The sequence below is a fragment of the Saccopteryx bilineata genome, chromosome 1 (genome assembly GCF_036850765.1).
Source record: "Saccopteryx bilineata isolate mSacBil1 chromosome 1, mSacBil1_pri_phased_curated, whole genome shotgun sequence".
Taxonomy (NCBI): Eukaryota; Metazoa; Chordata; class Mammalia; order Chiroptera; family Emballonuridae; genus Saccopteryx; species Saccopteryx bilineata.
Genome location: NC_089490.1, coordinates 135,985,722 through 136,004,380, shown reverse-complemented (window position 1 = coordinate 136,004,380; position 18,659 = coordinate 135,985,722). Strand labels below are relative to the sequence as shown.

Genomic DNA, 18,659 nt, shown 5'->3' with positions numbered 1-18,659 from the left:
CAGTCGTTTGGCCTTAGAGGAAAAAAAGAAACCAAGGGAAAATATGATGTAAGCTTCCCTTGCTTTTTCTCTTAATTGGTTTGGTATGAACTTGATTTCTTTGCTTTAAACTGCACAGTAAGAGGAATTTCCAAACAGTAGGATGTGGGCTCTGAGTGACATGTGAGGAAAGTTCAGAGGCTCAGGCTGAGGCCATAGAAAGGATGTGGCCATTAAATCACATGGCAGGAGGCCAAGTGAGGGTGTGGTGGGACTGAAGGGGGGCTGGCACTGTCCGGGTGCACCTCTGTCACTGGGCTGCACGCATATGACCTATGGTCAGGTCTGTGCACTTTGGAGGCCCCAGTGGGGACCCGGGGCGCAGGAACAGCTGCCTGCTGGAAATGCCAGGAAGGTACTCCAAACAGTTCCCACACCCTCCGGTGATGGCTGGGCTGCAACACTCACTTCTCTCCTTTCCTCTCTCCAAATACAGTACCCCAGCCTTGGTGGGACCTCCAGTGTGGCTTATCTGTCTCCTGTCCCGGTTTCCCTTCCGATGCAGTAGTGAGGGGACACTGGAGAGGGCAGGCAAGGAGAGGGGACAGGGGACAGAACAATACTGCCTCAGACACCAAAACCTGACAGGTTTGGGGAGGGTGGCTACTCCAGTCCCACCGTGTAGACACATCGTCTGCCCCCATCGCGACCTCCCCTCCCCATCCTCTCACCCACCCCGTGGTCAGAGCTGACTTGGAACTTATCCCTGCCCAGCTGGCTGATTCCAAAGTTCCAAGGTTTTATCTGGCACAGGGAGTCATTCCTTAATAAATGTTCAGGGGTCTTTCCTACCCCTCCCCTCCTCTTCCATGTGCTATTTCCCAACCTCTGTTCTTGCCTGGTGGCCTCATGGTAGCAGTGTCCACAACATGCAAACGTGGTGGACAGTTGCAAAAAGAAGAGCAGGAAAAAGAAAGCTTCTTCCTGATTTTTGAGGGAGGATAGAACAGTGCACTTTCTCTCAGAAACGCGTTGACCTGCCCCGGCTGGGACAGTTCACTCATCTCAGGAGATGAATCTGTTGACATGGGGTGCTCACTTATGTGAGAAGGTGTGCATCAGCCTTTCCTCACACACACACACACTGGTACGCAGCCATTCGACGTGACTAATGGTATTGGCAGGTTTCCTTTTCTATCTTTGGGAAAGCTTTTTAAAAATGTGATCCTTTCAGTTGCACAGTAAACCAAATCATGCTTGAAAACCTTTGTAGCTGATCTCACATACTTTTAAGAGTTGTATAGAACATTCTGCCCTCCAGGAATTGTGCAGAAGCACAAGGCACCCTCCCCACCCTCATTTCATGACAACAGACAATAAAAGTTGATATCGAAGCGCTCTTCTCTCCTGGGTATTTGTCCTCCACAGAGGGGACTCCAGTCTCACAGTGGAATGGTGTAGGTAGAAGGGGTGCTAATGATTTGGGGCAGGGGCCCTGATGCTTGTCATACCCTATAGCAGTGGTTCTCAACCTTTCTAATGCCGTGACCCCGCAATACAGTTCCCCATGTTGCGGTGACCCCAAACCAAAAAATAATTTTGGTGGCTACTTCATAACTGTAATTTTGCTACAGTTATGATTCGGAATGTAAATACCTGATATGCATTATGTATTTTCCGATGGCTTTAGGCGACCCCTATGTTTTGGTCGTTCGATCCCCGCCGGGGTCGCGACCCACAGGTTGAGAACCGCTGCCCTATAGGCAGCACTTATTGGCGAGGTTGTCCCGGGCAGGTGTTGTCCGCTTTCCTGCCCTCTAGAAAAGTGGTCTGTGTTGGGGCCAGCTCTCCTCACTCTCTCCAGGGACTCCCTGTCTGTCCCCTTAACAGCCACCACCTACCCCATCCCACCCCAGGTGCCCAGTGGCCAGACTCCTGCCCCATTCTCACCTCCGGCTTGTAGGCTTTCCGGAACCTCGAAGGTCCATCAGGGCTGAAGACCTGGCCAGGCACACAACTCACCACAGCCGGCAGCCCATTTTCACAGGTGACATTCTTCACGGGGTCCCGCAGCACGAGTGCGCCCAGCTTGCAGCTGGAGATGTGGGCCTCTGTGCCCGTGCAGTCCATGGAGAACCGCCAGTAGCGCTGCTTCTTCCGGGCGGCAAACATTCTGCAGGGGGCGGGGCGTGGTGACCGGGGTGTTCTGGTACCCCCCCATTCCTTCTACAACTAGGCACTGGGCACCTGCCCTGGGTCACCACTGTGCTGGCTGCTGCGGATCTGCTGGAGGAGCCAGACGCCGTGGGCTCTGCTGTGGGAGCCCAGTCGAGCTTCATAGACGGCTCTGCACAGCACGCCGGAAAGCACGCGCAGGGCACCCATCATGTTGGAGGCCCTGCACTGAGATGGGAGTAGGACATGGAAAGGCGGCATGGCCCCCAGGCACTTTACAGTCTAGGAGACAAGGGACTCAGCCAGCGTGCTGAGATAAAACCGAAGCCTATAAACACAAATGCAAAAAGGCATCTAAAACAGGAGAGATCCCTGGTCCCAGGAGACCCCTCAGTCCTGGGCAAACCACAGTGGCTGGTCACCTGGACTCCGGATAATTCTGACATTTGTTGTGTCCTGCCTTTATTTCCCTTTGTCAATGATCAGTACAGCTTGATTGTTAAACACTCACCTGTTGATAGACAAGATTCCCAATGATGCAAATCCAATGAGAACAGTATGAAATCGCCCCGTCAGCCGAATTAAAGTAAAATTTGCTTGGTAAAAATAATTATAATGGAGGCCCTGGCCGGTTGGCTCAGCGGTAGAGCATTGGCCTGGCATGCGGGGGACCCGGGTTCGATTCCCGGCCAGGGCACATAGGAGAAGCGCCCATTTGCTTCTCCACACCCCCCCCTTCCTCTCTGTCTCTCTCTTCCCCTCCCGCAGCCGAGGCTCCATTGGAGCAAGGATGGCCCGGGCGCTGGGGATGGCTCCTTGGCCTCTGCCCCAGGCGCTAGAGTGGCTCTGGTTGCGGCAGAGCGACGCCCCGGAGGGGCAGAGCATCGCCCCCTGGTGGGCGTGCCGGGTGGATCCCAGTCAGGCGCATGCGGAAGTCTGTCTGACTGCCTCCCCGTTTCCAGCTTCAGAAAAATACAAAAAAAAAAAAATTATAATGGTGATGAAACTCAGCCACAGACCTTACCCAATCTTTCCCATGAGCCAGTGAGGCTGTTTATCTCCACACTGTGGCCGAGAGGTGCTCTTACTCTGTACTGCCTATCCTTTTTTTGAAAGGCAGAATATGGGTCAAGGTGAGTCAAAGTTTTTCCTAAAACAAGCCAATCAATGAGTAATGAATTGGTTAATAGAAAGGTTACTATGTCTCCATGTCTCCATCTCCCAGTTAGAAGTAGCCTTAGGATATACTCAGTAGAATTGTTAGGAAAGTAAAATGAATCACTATTTGTAAAGCACTGAGTATGGGGTCCATCACACAGAAAGGGCTACCTAAGGGATTGTAAGATAAATAAAAGTGATTTAGAATAAAGGAAAAACGGAGAGACGAGAGACAGGTGGGATCCCTGTGGTTGCGGTGACAAGGGACAACTTCACAAATGAGTAGGGTTTGAACTGGGCGGTATTCATGAAGGCAGAGGGCAGAATATACCTTGTCCTGTCATGCTGTCTTCAGTCTTTAGGGTCTGTGTGTTTGTCCCAGCTTGGTAGAACCCACCCAGTGAGATGCCAGAGAGAGCCAGACAGCCTCATTGCTGGCTCCCCAGCAGAGGGGCTCTCAGGGCAGTCTGGCCCTGGAGGGAACAGAAGCAAGGTCCTGTCTCTGCTGAAGTTTCTGCTCAAAGTAAATGGGATGTGAACACAGAAGGAAGACAAACCCTACAGATACCACCAGTACCTTTTCTTAACCAAAAATTGAGGTGTGTAACAATTCTAATATACTTGTGGGTGCAGTGATACAGAAGCTGTTGGAGGGGACTCACTGCAGAGATGCAGTGTGGCTCCAGCCGCAGAGGCGTCTGGGAAGGGCTGTGCTCCCAGTGAGTCCTCTCAGTGACTCTGCAAACCTCACGCTGGGCTGACTGCCCCAAAGCCAGAAGGCTGCCTCCCAAAGGCAAACATCATGTCCCAGGAGGGAGGTTAATGAGTGTACGGAGTGCAGCCACTGCCTACTGTTATCTTTAACTTAGAAATGCATTGTTCGACTTGGAATGTTGAGGTCACCAGTTCGAAACCCTGGGCTTGCTTGGTCAAGGCACATATGGGAGATGACGCTTCCTGCTCTTCCCTCCCTTCTCTCTCAAATAAATAAATAAAGTCTTAAAAAAAAAAGAAATGCATTGTTCTTTCTGGTGATCTACATAACTGGGTTGTCATGTAGTTTTTTATTGATCCCCTATAAAAAGGGACCCCGTTCTGGTAGGAGTGTGAATTTTGCCCGGCAGGCCACCACAAGGAGCAGCTGGTTTGCCCATGTATGTGTCTCCTATTAAAGCTCTTATGAATTTAGATAAGGCTAAATTTAGGAATCAATCCCCCCAACACCTGGAAAATTCAGGATGTGTGCTCACCAGAGCTGTAGCACAGAGTGAAGAACTACTCAGGAAGACTGTTGATAATCCCCAAAACCACAGCCCCACCCCACTTCCTGCAGACCTCTGTATTTGGATTCACAACCTCCAGTATGTTCCCTTGACACCCCACAGGAAGGTGTGCGCTCCAGCTATCAGCTGTACCAGGATCACTCAGCTCTCACTGGCTTGGAAAATCCGTTTGCTTTCTGCACTTAGAGAACATCCATTCTGCCAGGAACAGATGTACTCAATGCTGCTGCCTGCCCCACGCAGCCCTGCCTCTCTCTTACATCAGCTCACAGGAATGCACCCTGACCCTCCGCAGGCTCCCATCACAAAGGCACTCAATCCTCCCCATGATTTACACCAGACAGGCCCAGGGTATGCAGATGAGCCCTGGGGAGGATGGGGGGCAGCCCATCACAATCTGGTGATTGGCCTGAGTGGGAAGCCTGCTTGAGAAAGAGGCACCCAGATCTATGGCTGGGTAGCAAGAAGAACACTGGGCTGGACTGATTCAATTAACAATAAAAAGTCCTGCTGACTCTCTCTGAGCCAAGGGTAACCCTGCTTTTGTAGGAAGTCTGCCAGCTGCTGAGTATGTCTGTTCCAATTATACATTTAGGAAGTAGGTGTGGACAAAAAAGGGACTTCATACTAAATCTGACCAGCTCGGGGTGGCCAGCGTGGCGGGCTTACAAACTCAGAGTCCTAAAATAACCACATGGGATGGTCTGAAATGAACACTTTCTAGCTAAAAAAAGCAGGTCATGGCAGGTAGTCATGTCCTAGGCTAGTATCTTCCCTGACAAAAGTCAATCTTTACCTTCAGTGAGCCTGTTTATGGTCTTTTTGCTTCTACAATAACATACCTTTGGAATGTCAAGGTAATATCCTTTTTCTCCTGGACCCCTCCTTATTATTGTTATTGTATTAATTGCTGACTGTTAACTATCTTATACCCATCTATATAAAAGAAGCATGTGTCTATTCACTATACTTTTTACCCAGTCTCAGAGATTTCCCATTTTGTCTTCTTCCACTTTCCTAACCTATCACCACTGGATTTCATGTAATCCCCGATGCCTTCTCCTTCGATTTTAATATATAATATAAGATGCAAAACTGCCCTTCTCTGGTGCATGTTCTCAGTCCTTTGAGATTTTGCTTCCTGGCAGCTGCTCTCAGTTTGGCTCAAATAACTCATACAAATTCTTACGTATGAGAATTTGGACTTTTCTTACGTTAACATAGGGAAGTTACATAGAGGAGGTCCAGGACCCACTGTGAGACAGACCTGAACTAAAACTCAACTGATCACCTGACCTCCATAACACCCTACTCTGACAGGTGAGACAGTGACATTCGGTCTCTTGAATCTGTTTCATTCAGAGTCAGTGTCCAGTAATGCCCAAAAGTTCTATTTCCTCTCTCCTAGTGCACCATTATTCTGGTAAGAGATCCTAGGTCCTTTTGGAGAAGGCTGGGAGAAAGATTAACAGTATGAAATTTAGGCAGTGTACCAGGGTCTGTTCTCAAGGGGACCTGGCCTCCCCTTCATACAATGGGCTCTGGTTCTATAAATTGGCTCAAGTCTGGGAATTGATTGAGGGCTGTGACTTGGTTTTTAAGATTCAGGTTAGACTTTTGTTCACTTGACCTAGGACTTTTCTGCTTATTCAGAATGAATAAGAATTTAGTAGGCTTTCTATTGGCCACATATAAGTTTTCGGTCAATGACAAACCACACATATGACAGTGGCATACCAGATAGCCTACGTGTGTAGAAGGCTATGCCCCCTATGTTTGGGTAAGTGCACTCTATGATGTTTGCACCTAATGACCTATTTCTCAGAACGTATCCCCATTGTTAAGTAGCGCATGACTGTACTTCACTTCTAGGAACAACACAATCAACTAGCCAAAGACATAGGTCTGTGCACATAAGACTATTCTGTTGCTGTTTTGGCTCTGCTCTCTACTCCATAACCACCCCAACCTGCCCTTGGTGACTAAGATGCTGCCACTTGGCCACTGCCATCTCAGGACCAATTACTCCCATTGCATTTTGGTTTCTCAATTCAGCAACTACCATGCCACTGTGAGGTCTGGCCCAAAGAGAAGTGCAGTCACAGGGCTCTCCATGGATTCAGAGACTCTCAGTTATTCCACAGGCATGGGGAACTGTTTGTCCTCTGGGCCCTCCTCAGGTGAGTGAGCAGGTCTCAAATGACAAATCCACTGTAAGCTTCCAATCTCCCTAAGCCTTTGTGGATGAAAGAAGCCACATACTAAACCTAACAAGCTCAGAGGAGGCCTGTATGGCAGGCCCTATAAATTCAGAGACCTAAAGTAAACCACATAGGATGGTCTGAACATAAAAATTCCAAACTATAAATGGATCATGGCGGGTAGTCACATCCTAGGTCTATAGCTTCCGTGACAAAGGTCAATCTCTACCTTAAGTGAGCCTGTCTATTGTCTTTTCACATTTAAAATAACAATCTTCTCCAGACCTCTCAAGATAAAGCCATGGGGCATCAGAGCAGAGACCACAGAACCCCTCATTGCCATCTTCTTGCCCAAATACCATCTCTGTGTGCTGTAATGTTAACTATCCTGTACCCACCAATGTAAAAGAGTATTTGTCTCTTCATTTTACCCAATCCCAGAGACTTCCCCACTTTGTTTTCTCCCGCCTCCCTTAATCTACTACCCATGGATTTCACATAACCATTCTATGTCTCCTCCTTTTATTCTAATGTGTAAAATAAGCTGTAGACCTGCCATTCTCTGGTGCATTTTCTCAATCTGTAGAGATTTTGCTTCCCGGCAATTGTCGTCAGCTTGACTCAAATAAACTCATAAACAGGCCCTGGCCGGTTGGCTCAGTGGTAGAGCGTCAGCCTGGCGTGCAAGAGTCCTGGGTTTGATTCCCAGCCAGGGCACACAGGAGAAGCGCCCATCTGCTTCTCCACCCCTCCCTCTCTCCTTCCTCTCTCTCTCTTCCCCTCCAGCGGCCAAGGCTCCACTGGAGCAAAGTTGGCCTGGGCACTGAGGATGGTTCCATGACCTCCACCTCAGGTGCTAGAATGGTTCTGATCACAGTGGAGCAATGCCCCAGAGGGGCCGAGCCTCGCAACCTGGTGAGCATGCCAGGTGGATGGATCCTGGTCGGGCACATGCGGGAGTCTTGTCTGCCTGCCTCCACCCCGCTTCTCATTTTGGAAAAAGAAAAAAAGAAAAATAAATAAAAAAAAAGAAAACAAACTCATAAACATTCTCTACAGGTTTGGATGTTTCTTACATCAACACTTTGAACTTTCCCTGCATGAAACCGAGGGAGGTTGGCATTTCTGTTTCACTCAGTTCACTTTGGTTCTATGTTTCAGACAACCACCAACCAAACTGTCAGAGCCCTTTCAGACTCCTCAGATGCAACACTAGATGTGGAATTCCTGATTAGTAAGCTCGTGTCAATAAGTCAATATCGGCCCTTGCCAGCTGGCTCAGTGGATAGAGTGTCTGTCTGGTATATGGAGGTCCTGGGTTCAATTCCCAGTCAGGGCACACAACAGAAGTGACCATCTGCTTCTTTCCCTCTCCCCCCTCTCTCTCTCTTCCTCTCCCACAGTGATTGGTTTGAGTGTCAGCCCTGGGTGCTGAGGATAGCTCAGTTGGTCAAAGTGTGGCAGCCTCAGGCACTAAAAATAGCTTGGTTGATTCAAGTATCAGCCCCAGACAGGGGTTGCCAGGTGAATCCTGATTGGGGCACATATGGGAGTCTGTCTCTGTCTTCCCTTCTCTCACTTAAAAAAAAAAGTCAATATCAATAGTGGAGTCCTGCTTTAAGAAGGAAAATGAGAAGACTGTAGTACAAAGTGCTCCTGCCCTGGGGATGGACCTGAAGCTCCAGCTTCAGTGGCTTCAAGGTACATGTGAGGTTCCCCAGCCCAGGGCAGAAGTCAGCTCATGGCAAAGCAGCCACTGTTGGGGAGCCCTGGACTCTACTCTTGGGTGAGTCTTTGGGACATGTAGGTAACCCTTGTGGACTCCTTTGATTTGTAGGACGAGGTGGCTAGCAGAGACTCTGAGGAAGAGCTGTAGTCCTGGCCTTGGGGGACACTGTGAGTGGCCAGCAGGCCTGCAGGTTAGCAGAGGGAGCCAGGGTGGAGAGGCCTTGGTCACTGCCCTGGTGACTTTTCAAGGCTACAAAGCCCCTTAGGGGCCTGGTGAATGCAGAGAGATTACTAACACCATCCCAGACAGATTTACTTTGAAAATAATTTCCTTCCTGGAGTGAAAGGCCTCCCTGAGAAGCTACTTCCCCTGCCTCAGGGAGTGACCTTAGCTACCTCAGGGATGGCTAGGATGAGCAAAAGGGCAATGGGGACAGATGTTACTGGAAGCCATGCCTTCAGGAACCCTGCAGGATGTGACTGTCTCTTTAGCTCCCAGGCTTCTGTCCTCAACTTCTGAGCAGGGCACACAGACAACCACCCCCAAGCCAGCCCTGCCCCAGCTCTCAGATAGGGCAGCAAGTCCCATGGTAGGAGCTTGGGCTGAGTGCCCAGGGCTGGAGCAGGGTCTGCAGGTGGAGGCAGCAGTGTGAACAGCTCTCTCTGAGTAGCCCTGCGGGCTCTGGCAGGGGTGGGCAGGCTTGGGTCTCTTGCCCTGCGGACTGAGGGCTTGGACCGGGTGACCGCTGAGGCCACCCATGCCCAGGGAATCCCTGCTCTTTGCTGACCGCTTCCTCCAGCTGGCTGCCATCTCATACCCCTCACAGTACCTCCAAGGCACAGAAAACTCTGCCCAGCACACCTTCATTTTCTGGGGCCCAACTGCCAGCGGAGTTCCAGAGACTAACACAAAAGGTCAGAGCCGAGCCGAGAGGGTCTCGCTGGTGCTCTGCCCCCCCACACCATCCCCAGCTACAGGTCCAAAGGAGGAGCTGGTGTCCAGCAGCCCTAGTTGAAAGTCCACCCACCACCACCTTGTTGCTCCCAGCTCAGCTCAGATGCCCTTTTCTGCCCCCATTTGAAAAAGCAAAGGCACTGACTCAGGGGCGGGAGGACCAGAGAATGGGTTTCAAACCAACGTGTGAGGGGATCAGCTGCCTAAATAGACCTGAGATCCCTCCTCAAAATGAGGGAAAGGACTGTGGACTGACCACAGTTGGGGAGATGGCTTTCAGAAGGCTTTTGAGCAGGCACATGCTACCGGCCTCAGACACCCCATCCTGCGCTTGGCAGGGCTGATGGCAGCCTTCCCAGGCCCAAGACTGGACTCTGCCAGGGTGGGACACTATGGGGCAACCAGATGGGAGTAGGAGGGGTGGGGTGACGTAGGAAGGGAGACAGTTGCTTTTCTTGGCTCCAGTAGTAGGAAAAGCTGAGAAGGTGTCTTCAGGGAAGGAGCTGGCCAGCTGGCAGGAATTCTCCAGAGTATTATAGGATGGGAACCGGGTGCAAATAGGAAGGTCTGAGCCACGTCTGAGGGTGTCTGGGGTGGGGATCACCACTAGGATCACCCTTGGGGGGGATAGTGAACCCACCCAATGGAGCAACTCAGCCACTGGCAGTCAGCCTCATGGTGGGCTGGAAACTGACCCAAAACAGCCAGGCTAAGCCCAGGGACCCGCAATCAGCCCCAACTCCAGCGACCTGGAGGGAGAGCTGGGGCTGGATTCCACGGCTCCTGACTTCCTCTGGCTTGAAAGGGAAGAGTTGGGAGTCTGCTCTCCATAGGAGTGTGGCCCCATAGCTGGAGACCCAAGCTTGGATCTTTTATCTGCACTGTCCTCTCTGACTTCGTTTCCTCAACTTCAAAAGCAACCTTACTCCTTAATACTGTGAGGACTGAATGACTAGGAGGAGAGCCTGGTATGTGGTAAGCACTCAGTAAACAGAAGAAGAGATAGGAAGGCTCCACTACCGACCAGGACACCCGGCCACCAGCTTGTCACAGGGTGAAGCCTCTTCACTGGACACCCTTCTGGGAAAATTACTCTAAGTCCCATTATTATCTACTCTTTTCTTCCCCGGGGATGAACCTTAGAAACCATAACAAAATTGTAAGATTTCATTGGGATTGGTGTAACTGATAAAAATTTCCTAACAGTTTCTATGAGCTCCAGATTTTTCAGACTAATCATTTACTGAATGCAAGTAAACATTCTTAAGTTGGTGCTGTCCTGGTTCAGCCCCCGTGGTCACTGAGCTGGCTGCCAGCACTGCATGTCACCTCAGCCACCCCCTCCCCTCACATCTGGCTTTCTATCCACATGGGATCTGTCTCCCCTAGGAGTATGAGGCCTGAACATGGCCACTGACTGGTGGAAGCCCTCTGCCCAGCGCCCCCACGAGAACTTCTTCCTCTTCACAAACCGGCAACAGCCCAGGAAATGTGCTCTGCACGGGCCTCTTACTTGTACACCTTGGTGTTGTATGACTTCTCCCCGGGGAAGCCAAACATGCCACAGACCACGCGGGAATTCTTGGCCGTCCAGTGCTTGTCACAGATCTGCTTCCAGGCCTTGCCCTCCTTCACCTCCACGTAACCCTCAGTCACAGGGGTGCGCTTACGAAAGGCAGAGAGGATGGCTCGGATCCGGATGTCCTCCACCTGGATGTTCAGATTCTGGAAAGGATGACACGGGTTACTTTCCTGGCCCAACCATGGAGAGGGGACAAGGCTAGCCTGCCTCCAACCTCAGGCCCGGCAGGGGGTTGTGGGCACTCCCATGAGCACAGCACAGGGCCCTGTTTGTAAGGCACTGTGCACAGGAGGCAGTGTGACTGCAGGGACCCAAGGAGAGGGTACAGCGGTGACCCGACTGTCAGATGACTGAGGGCCCCAGCAGTCTCCTCGTGTCCTACCAAAAAGCCTCCGAACAGAGGGCGGTGGTCCCCTCCTGCAGGGTCTCAGAGTCACGGAGATAGAACGCGTTCTTTGAATTTTCATGCTTCATATTAAAACCAATTTGCATTTTGTATTTTATTCCAAAGCATATGTGTGTGTGCATGTGTGTGAGTGACTGTGTGTGTGTCTTTTCTAAGACTGAAGTTTCAGGCAGATGAGCCTCAGCAATCCTAGTATCCTTGAGTCAACATTCTGAGTGAAAACGTCCCAGGAAAGTATGGGTAGGACTTGGAGAGAAAAGTGGAGGGGAGGAGGATGTGTGGGGACCCAGGCTGCCCTAGTGGGGAGGCACATCCTGGGGACCATGGGGTAGGGTGGGCAAGGAAGGGAAGGATTCTGAATGCCTTAAAGCCTTTGGGAAGCCCCCTCATCATCCCCAGCTCCATCCATCCTCCTGGGGCAGTAAGTGAGAGAGGCAGGACCCCGACAGGGGAGGAAGAAGAGGCCAGGAGGGGGGCAGGCTCCTGTCTCACTGCAGCATGGGTTCTCCTCCCTGCACCCCGACATGGAGTAGCAATGCTCTGGCCCTATGCTTTCTCCTGGGTCCCAGGGATTTGGTAGAATGGCAGCTGGGTGAGAGGAATGGGAGGCTGCTGCGGAGTTTATGTTTTTCCGAGGCTCACTTAGTCTGCCCTCAGACACTATGGAAATGTCCTCCTGAATCCCTCACTTCCTGCCCCTCCTCTCTGCCCCTGCCCCTGCACCATGGGGCCACCACAGGCTCTTGTAAGGCTCCCTAAATGAGTCCCTGCCTCCATCTCCCTCCTCCATCCATCAGCCACAGGGCCAGCCACCAGAAAGCTCTGTGCAATCTTGTCCCTTGATGGTCCACTCTTGCCTATGCATCAATGCCCAAATTACTTAGCAAGGTGCCCAAGGCCTGACATAACTAATTCCCCTCAAGCCCCCTCGGTGTCCCTAGCCCCAAATCCACACTAGATCTGATAAGCTGCAATGTGACCATAATAGTTACTGCGTGAGAGCCCACAGCAAGGCCTATGTGCTTTTTCTCACATAGTCCACAAACAATAGAACAAGGGGCTTTATAGCTACTGTTGGCCCATTATCCAATGAGAAAGCTGGTTGACTCCAGTGATCTCCCTGAGACCACCCAGAGGCAGGAGCACCCCAGGCACATGGTGAGGGTTGGGGTGGGGCCGGGCATGGGTACTGGCTAGGGGCATGCGAGACACCCAACCCAAATGCCACCCAGCTGGGATGCAAATAAACCACAAGGTTGAACAGGACCATTATTTGGGTCCCTGCCCATAGATTCACGTCTCTCATCACTGGCTCCAGGGTGCGAAGCCAGGCCCTGTTCCTGCAGTCCTGTAGAGTGGCAAAAAGAATGTGGGCCAGTAGCAAGGACGTCTGGCCCTGGCTCCTCTCTGTGCAGATGGCAAGGAGAGCCGCCAGTGGCAAGATGGTGCTGGCCAGCTTGGATCCTAGATTCTTTACAGCTTCCATTGGGGCCACAAGACCCGTGCCACCAAGACACGTGGACAGGGGCGAGCCAAGAAAGGCTTGTGGTCTAAGCCAGCCCGTTGGCTAGCCCCTCTTCCTACCTCGGAAGCTGGGCTGGAATTCAGGGTGATGCACAATGCCCAGAAGGAAAGTTACCACTGCAACATCAGTGGCCTCCCAGTGCAGGCAAACTGGACGGAATGTGTCACATTCACAGATCCTGCCCTCCCAGCCCACGCCCACCCCCACCTGGGGCAGCAGTGCAGGCTGGCTGAGGGGAGATGTGAAATGTGGACCTTGCACCCAGCCAGACAGGAGAGAGAAGGCCCGGGGGGCAGGGAGAGCTCAGCAGACCCTGTACCCTTGTCTGGATGGAGGGCAGCATCCCTTCAGCGGATGTATAACTGTGGGGAGAGCCAGGTGGGCCCTAGGACGTGGGAAATAAGGTTCAGAAAAGCGGCTGTGCTAGAACCCTTGTTCTTTGCCAGTTCAGTGTGTGAACGATCGCGTGTGTGTCCATGTGTCTGTACACACGTCTCTGTGCAATAGGCCTTTTTGTCCATGTCTATGTCTGTGGATGTGACAATGTGCATGCACAGGGTTGTGCACTCATCCACTGTGTGGGTCTCTGCGTGTGAGTGTGTGTCTGTCTGTGTACCTATGTGGTAGAGGACAGGTCCGAAGGGACTTTCCTCCAAAGCCTTAGGAAACTGGTCCGGGCAGCTTTATACTTGTTGGGCCTTCAAAATGGGATGTCGTTTCTTCACCCTTCATAGAACAAACTACTTCCTGTTCTGCTGGGCTCAAATCCACCCCCCCATTCATTCATTCATTCATTCATTCATTCATTCATTCATTCGTTTGTTCGTTCATTCAACAAAATAACGGTATCTCCCTTTCACGGACCCTGCCAGGCTTCCTCCCAACCACTGGCCTGCCTCTTCTCTGAATAGTAATAACTGCGAGGGCCCTTATTTATCAAACACCAATCAAGTCATTGCACGTCAGGCTCTCTGCTCAGAACTTTCCATCCATCCCCTCGCTCAATTCCCAAGAGAACTTGTGAGAAGGCTAATGGTATACCATGTTATAAGGAAAAAATGAGAAAATTAGCCAAGGTTTTGCATCTTCTCCAAGTTCACACAGCTTATCTGTAGGTAACCAGGGGGTAAACTGAGTCTGACTCCCAGCCAGTGTTCTAGGGTCCTAAACTACTGGCTTCTGAGTGGTCCTCGCCCCTACCCGTGCCCTGTTCACTGGCTGGTGCGGAGTTGACCACATGAGGCAGGGCCTGTGGCTCAGGCTTCTGAGTGGTCTCTAAGGGGCCTGACCATGCTGTGCACATTTGAAGTCCACTCTGTGCCTGCTTGGAGGAGGGGCCGTGAGTCAGACCTGAGTACATGGGCTTGAGGGCAGAGCCGCCTCCCAGCTGCTCTGACTCAGGCCAGGGGGTGGCAGGGAACCCCTGCCTGGCTCAAATTCAGTGCTGACTGCTAGTTAATGAGCTCACGTAGGCCGCTCAGACCCCTCTGCAGGAAAACACAGGCAGACACACATTACTTGTCTGCTTATTTCACTGCTGTGGAATCCCTTCTGTAACCACAAGTTGTAAGGATTTTTTCCCCCAGAAGTTCAACTCCAAAAGAGAAGAAAAGATTTGAAACACTGAAACATACACACATTTTTTTTTTCCTAACAAAGGGCTCTCTGGATTTGCTAGTTTTACCTTAAGTTAAATAGCCCAGAAGCTGATAATGCATTTGGCACATTTTAAAGTTCAAAGTAAGATCTGAATGCATGCTGTCCCTCTTGCCAGAGACAGTAGTTCACTGAGCTCTCCAAACCCCCCCCCCCAACCCCCGGGAATCCACAGAACCTTCTACATTTTGTCCTACTCAGAGCTCATCACGTGCCCAGAAAGGGCCTGAGCCCGGGGAGTGATGACCATCTCCTTCCAAAGTGAAAAATCAAGGCGCAGCAAGGCCAGGACCTGCCTGCTTCAGCCAGGGGGCTGGTGAAGAGCTTGGACTCCCAGCCCTGCGCCTGATATTTCACATTTGCAGCTTCTGTGAATGACTTGCAAATTCCACAAGGTGACAGTATGGGGCTGTTGCCAATGAGGAAAAACCACTAGTTTTGAAAGTTCAGTTGGAGATTGCATCAGAGAAAGACACAGGCGAGGCAAGGAAAGGATGCAAGCAGGCCGGGGAAGCTCTTCAATTGCTCTGAGAAGTGGGGGCCAGCACACAGCCTTCCTGCCACTCCCCAGGCCTTAGGCTCCTGCTCAGGAGCCTCCCTGCTCTTCCTATCTCATCCCTTCTCTTCCCTCCTGCCAACCAATGACCTTCTCCACTGCCTTTCTAAGCCCTCTTTGAACCCCCTGGGAGGCACGTTTGCAAGAGCCAGGTCTTCGCCCAGGACCCTTCTTCCCTCTGCCCTAGACGTCATGATTTAATGTCAGCCCAGCCTTCCCCTCTGAGATGTCCTCTTTGGAGTGGGATTGGGGTGGGAGGGCCATGATGGAGATAAACCAGTCCTCCAGCACTCCAGCTAGAATGCACGACTGGTTAGTTCTATACAACCTCCACTCGCTTAGCAAGCCGCTTCCCTGTACCGCTAACAGGTCCCTACACCTTGTTCTCAAAGCCCAAGCTTCCTTTATTCAACTGTTTTAACAAATGGCCTTCACGATAGAGCTCCATGTCCCCAACTACCAGCGTGGCGCTTCCCTCAGCACCTCAAATCAAACACAGCCAGGATGCCCGCAGCCTTCTCTATTTTCACTGAGCGAGGCTCCGGCCGCCCATAATTTGCACACTCACGCTTGCTCACTTGCACGGCCCATTCTGCCCAGCAAGGCCTTTCCATCCTCCTGCCACCTTTCCATCCCCACGGTTCCCCAGTCAGCTGTGCAGGTAGAAGAAGGGCACTGGAATTCGGCCATTTCACACAGGCCCCATGTTTCCCCTCAGACCGGGTCAGTTACTGGCACATTCATCCACCTTGATCATTGTGTCTTCAGGTGCCCTGCCCAGCTTCTCCTGTGCCTCCCCAAGCCTCATACCCCAGCGAAGAGCCTCCAGGTCTTCCCGTCTCATTCCTTCCCTCCTGTTTCCAGCCAGAGATCACCCACTGCCTTTCCACCCTCACTCTTTGAACTCCTGCCATTCTCTCTTCTCTGCCCATAAAAATCCTCCCCACCCTCAGGGACAATTTCATTCATTCAAAATAATAGTTGTCGAGGGGTATGATGTTCAGTTCGGGCAGTGTTTGAGGCCTTGGGACAGAGGTCAATTAGACAAGTCTTGCTGTCACTCATGACAGAGAGGGAGAGAGCATCCCCTCCTCCATGTGGCTCCCTTGGTCGTCCCGACCATCTTATACTGCCCTTTATCTGTCCTCGTGTCTCATCGGACTGTGAGTCCCTCAAGCACAGACCAGCACCTTCTTCATTTTCATACCACCCACAGCTCCTACTGCCAGACAGACACATAGTAGATCCTCAAATATATTTGGAATAAACCAATAATAATTTCTAAAAATCCAATAGCAGGAATTCAACTTAGCTAGAAACATTGGCTCCCAAGCCAGAAACTTAATAAAGACTGCCTTTATTCTTTGTTTAATGCAAAATAAACAGCGAGGCAGCGCTTGCCTCCCTTCAGAGCACAAGCACTGCCCGTGTGACTTATGGATGAACAAGGGGAATGTCTGCCCTTTATCCATTAAGTTCCCTCGTCATCTGAGCTATTTAACACCCTCCTTTTCCCCTTGAAATCTGCAGTGAATAAACAGTCATTGAACTGGATTGAAAGCCGATCTGACTGTCTGCACACATTTAGATGGTTTAGTTAAGTTACCCACTTTATCATGAGGCATGTATTATTTTTTTTCCTTTTTAAATATATTATTTATTCAGTTTTTAAGAAAGGGGAGAGAGGAGAGAAAGGGGGGAGAGAGAGAGAGAGAGAGAGAGAGAGAAAGGGGGGGAGCAGGAAGCATCAGCTTCCATATGTGCCTTGACCAGGCAAGCCCAGGGTTTTGAACCGGTGACCTCAGGTCGACGCTTTATCCACTGTGCCACCACAGGTCGGCTCATGAGGCATGTATTAGAAGAGTTGGCTACATTGTCATGATTCCCTTTTGATGATCAAATTAGGAATTCATAGTAAAAGTTGCCTGTAACATTCTCCAGTTCTCCAGCTCATGACTGTGTCAGATGAATGGAGGGCAGTGAGGAGGCTCACCTCGATGTCTGTTCCTCAGCTCTGTGATGGAGACCTACTGGGCAGGGGGAGGACAGCGTGGGGAGTGTGGAGAGCTGAGGTCATGCTAATCTGAGCTACCAGAGGAAAAAGTCGCAGTCTGTCTGGGCCCTCTCCTATAAATCAAAGCTTTGCACTGCTGCTTGGAAAACCGAACACTCTTTCATTTTCCAGCCCGAAGTGCTGGGGTTGGTAACAGAGGTTGCTTCTGTGGAGCACAGGCAAGCCCTACTGTCTGCAGGAAGCTGGCAGGACACCTGTCCCAGCAACTAGTCCTCCGGCCTAGCAGGGGGGCCAAGGCCACAGACGAGGCAAGTCTTGGGCCAGGACCCACAGTCCACCACACTCCCAGGTGGGGTACCTGATGCTTCTCATAGCAATCATCACCATGGTAACAAAGTAATGGTCTGTGAAATCATCTTTCTCCACTACTAGACAGCTAGCTCCAACAGGCAAGACTGTCCATTCATTTCATTAATCCCTCTATTCCCAGGGCCTGTGCTCAATGGAAATGCAGTGAATGAATGAATGAACAGATACAGCATCCAGCTGCCTTAGCAACAGACTCATAAGGATGGGGAGGGTGGATTCCTTAACACTGACCCCTCCAGCATGGCTGAGGTGACTCAGATGAACCACTGGGGCCCACTGCAGAGCGGGACTGGACACTAGTCAGAGAAGCCTGCCTTAGTCAGAGCAGCAGACTGCCCGGCAGAGAGGCTTCCTCCCGCCAGCTCAGCCCCACCCCAGCCATGGAGCACCCCTGACCCTTTCTTTCCTTGTTCATCCTTCCCTTTCCACGCTGCCACACAATTCACCATCTACCCCCCAGTTCAAAGTGTGAGTACATATTGTCCATTCATTTATTTCATCTAAGACAGTTTATAATGCTACTTATTTATTTACTTCAACTCACAATTACAATGCCATTTATGCTTTTGAAAGGGTTGCATGGGTAACCCCTTGGCCACCAACCAAGTTCCCAGATTTGCCAGCATGTGTGTAATTTCAAACATTTTGTTGTCTTAGCTGCATAAATGCCCTTTTGCTTTTCAGATGCTGTGACCTATTTTTAGTTGGGAAAATAGGTCACCTTAGAATGACTTCTCTTGTATCCCTGTGATGGCTAGCAACCCTGACCACATGGAGGCCCTCGATAAACAGGAGCATAGAATATTAGCACCAGACAGGATCTCATACATTCTCTCCCTGTGAGCCAGAGAGACCAAACACAGGACAGTTCAGTAAGACCAGGGATTTCAGAGGCTGTCGGCTTCTGGTGTTAAGTCTTCATTCCCTTGCTCAGGAGTCCAGTACAAACTGCCCACTTAAAACCATTTCTTCTCCTGCCACAGAGGGAGTCCGCCCAGCTATCCTGTGGCCACTGGGGGTAGCCGGTCTATATTTAGGCCTGGAGGGACCACCCCTTCTAAATAGCACGGAG

The 18,659-nt window shown here is 51.0% G+C and overlaps 1 protein-coding gene across 2 annotated transcripts in view; it reads right to left on the bottom strand.

Annotated features, from left to right (window-relative positions):
- The window catches only part of LOXL2 (lysyl oxidase like 2), a 109,188-nt gene that overhangs the window by 37,330 nt on the left and 53,199 nt on the right, over positions 1–18,659 (bottom strand). For both annotated transcript variants that reach the window (XM_066267424.1, XM_066267434.1), the window contains exons 4-5: positions 10,993–11,204; positions 1,930–2,152 (exon numbers count right to left, since the gene is read on the bottom strand). In XM_066267424.1, coding sequence (XP_066123521.1) covers positions 1,930–2,152; positions 10,993–11,204 — 435 coding nt within the window. The remainder of the gene's footprint in view (positions 1–1,929; positions 2,153–10,992; positions 11,205–18,659) is intronic.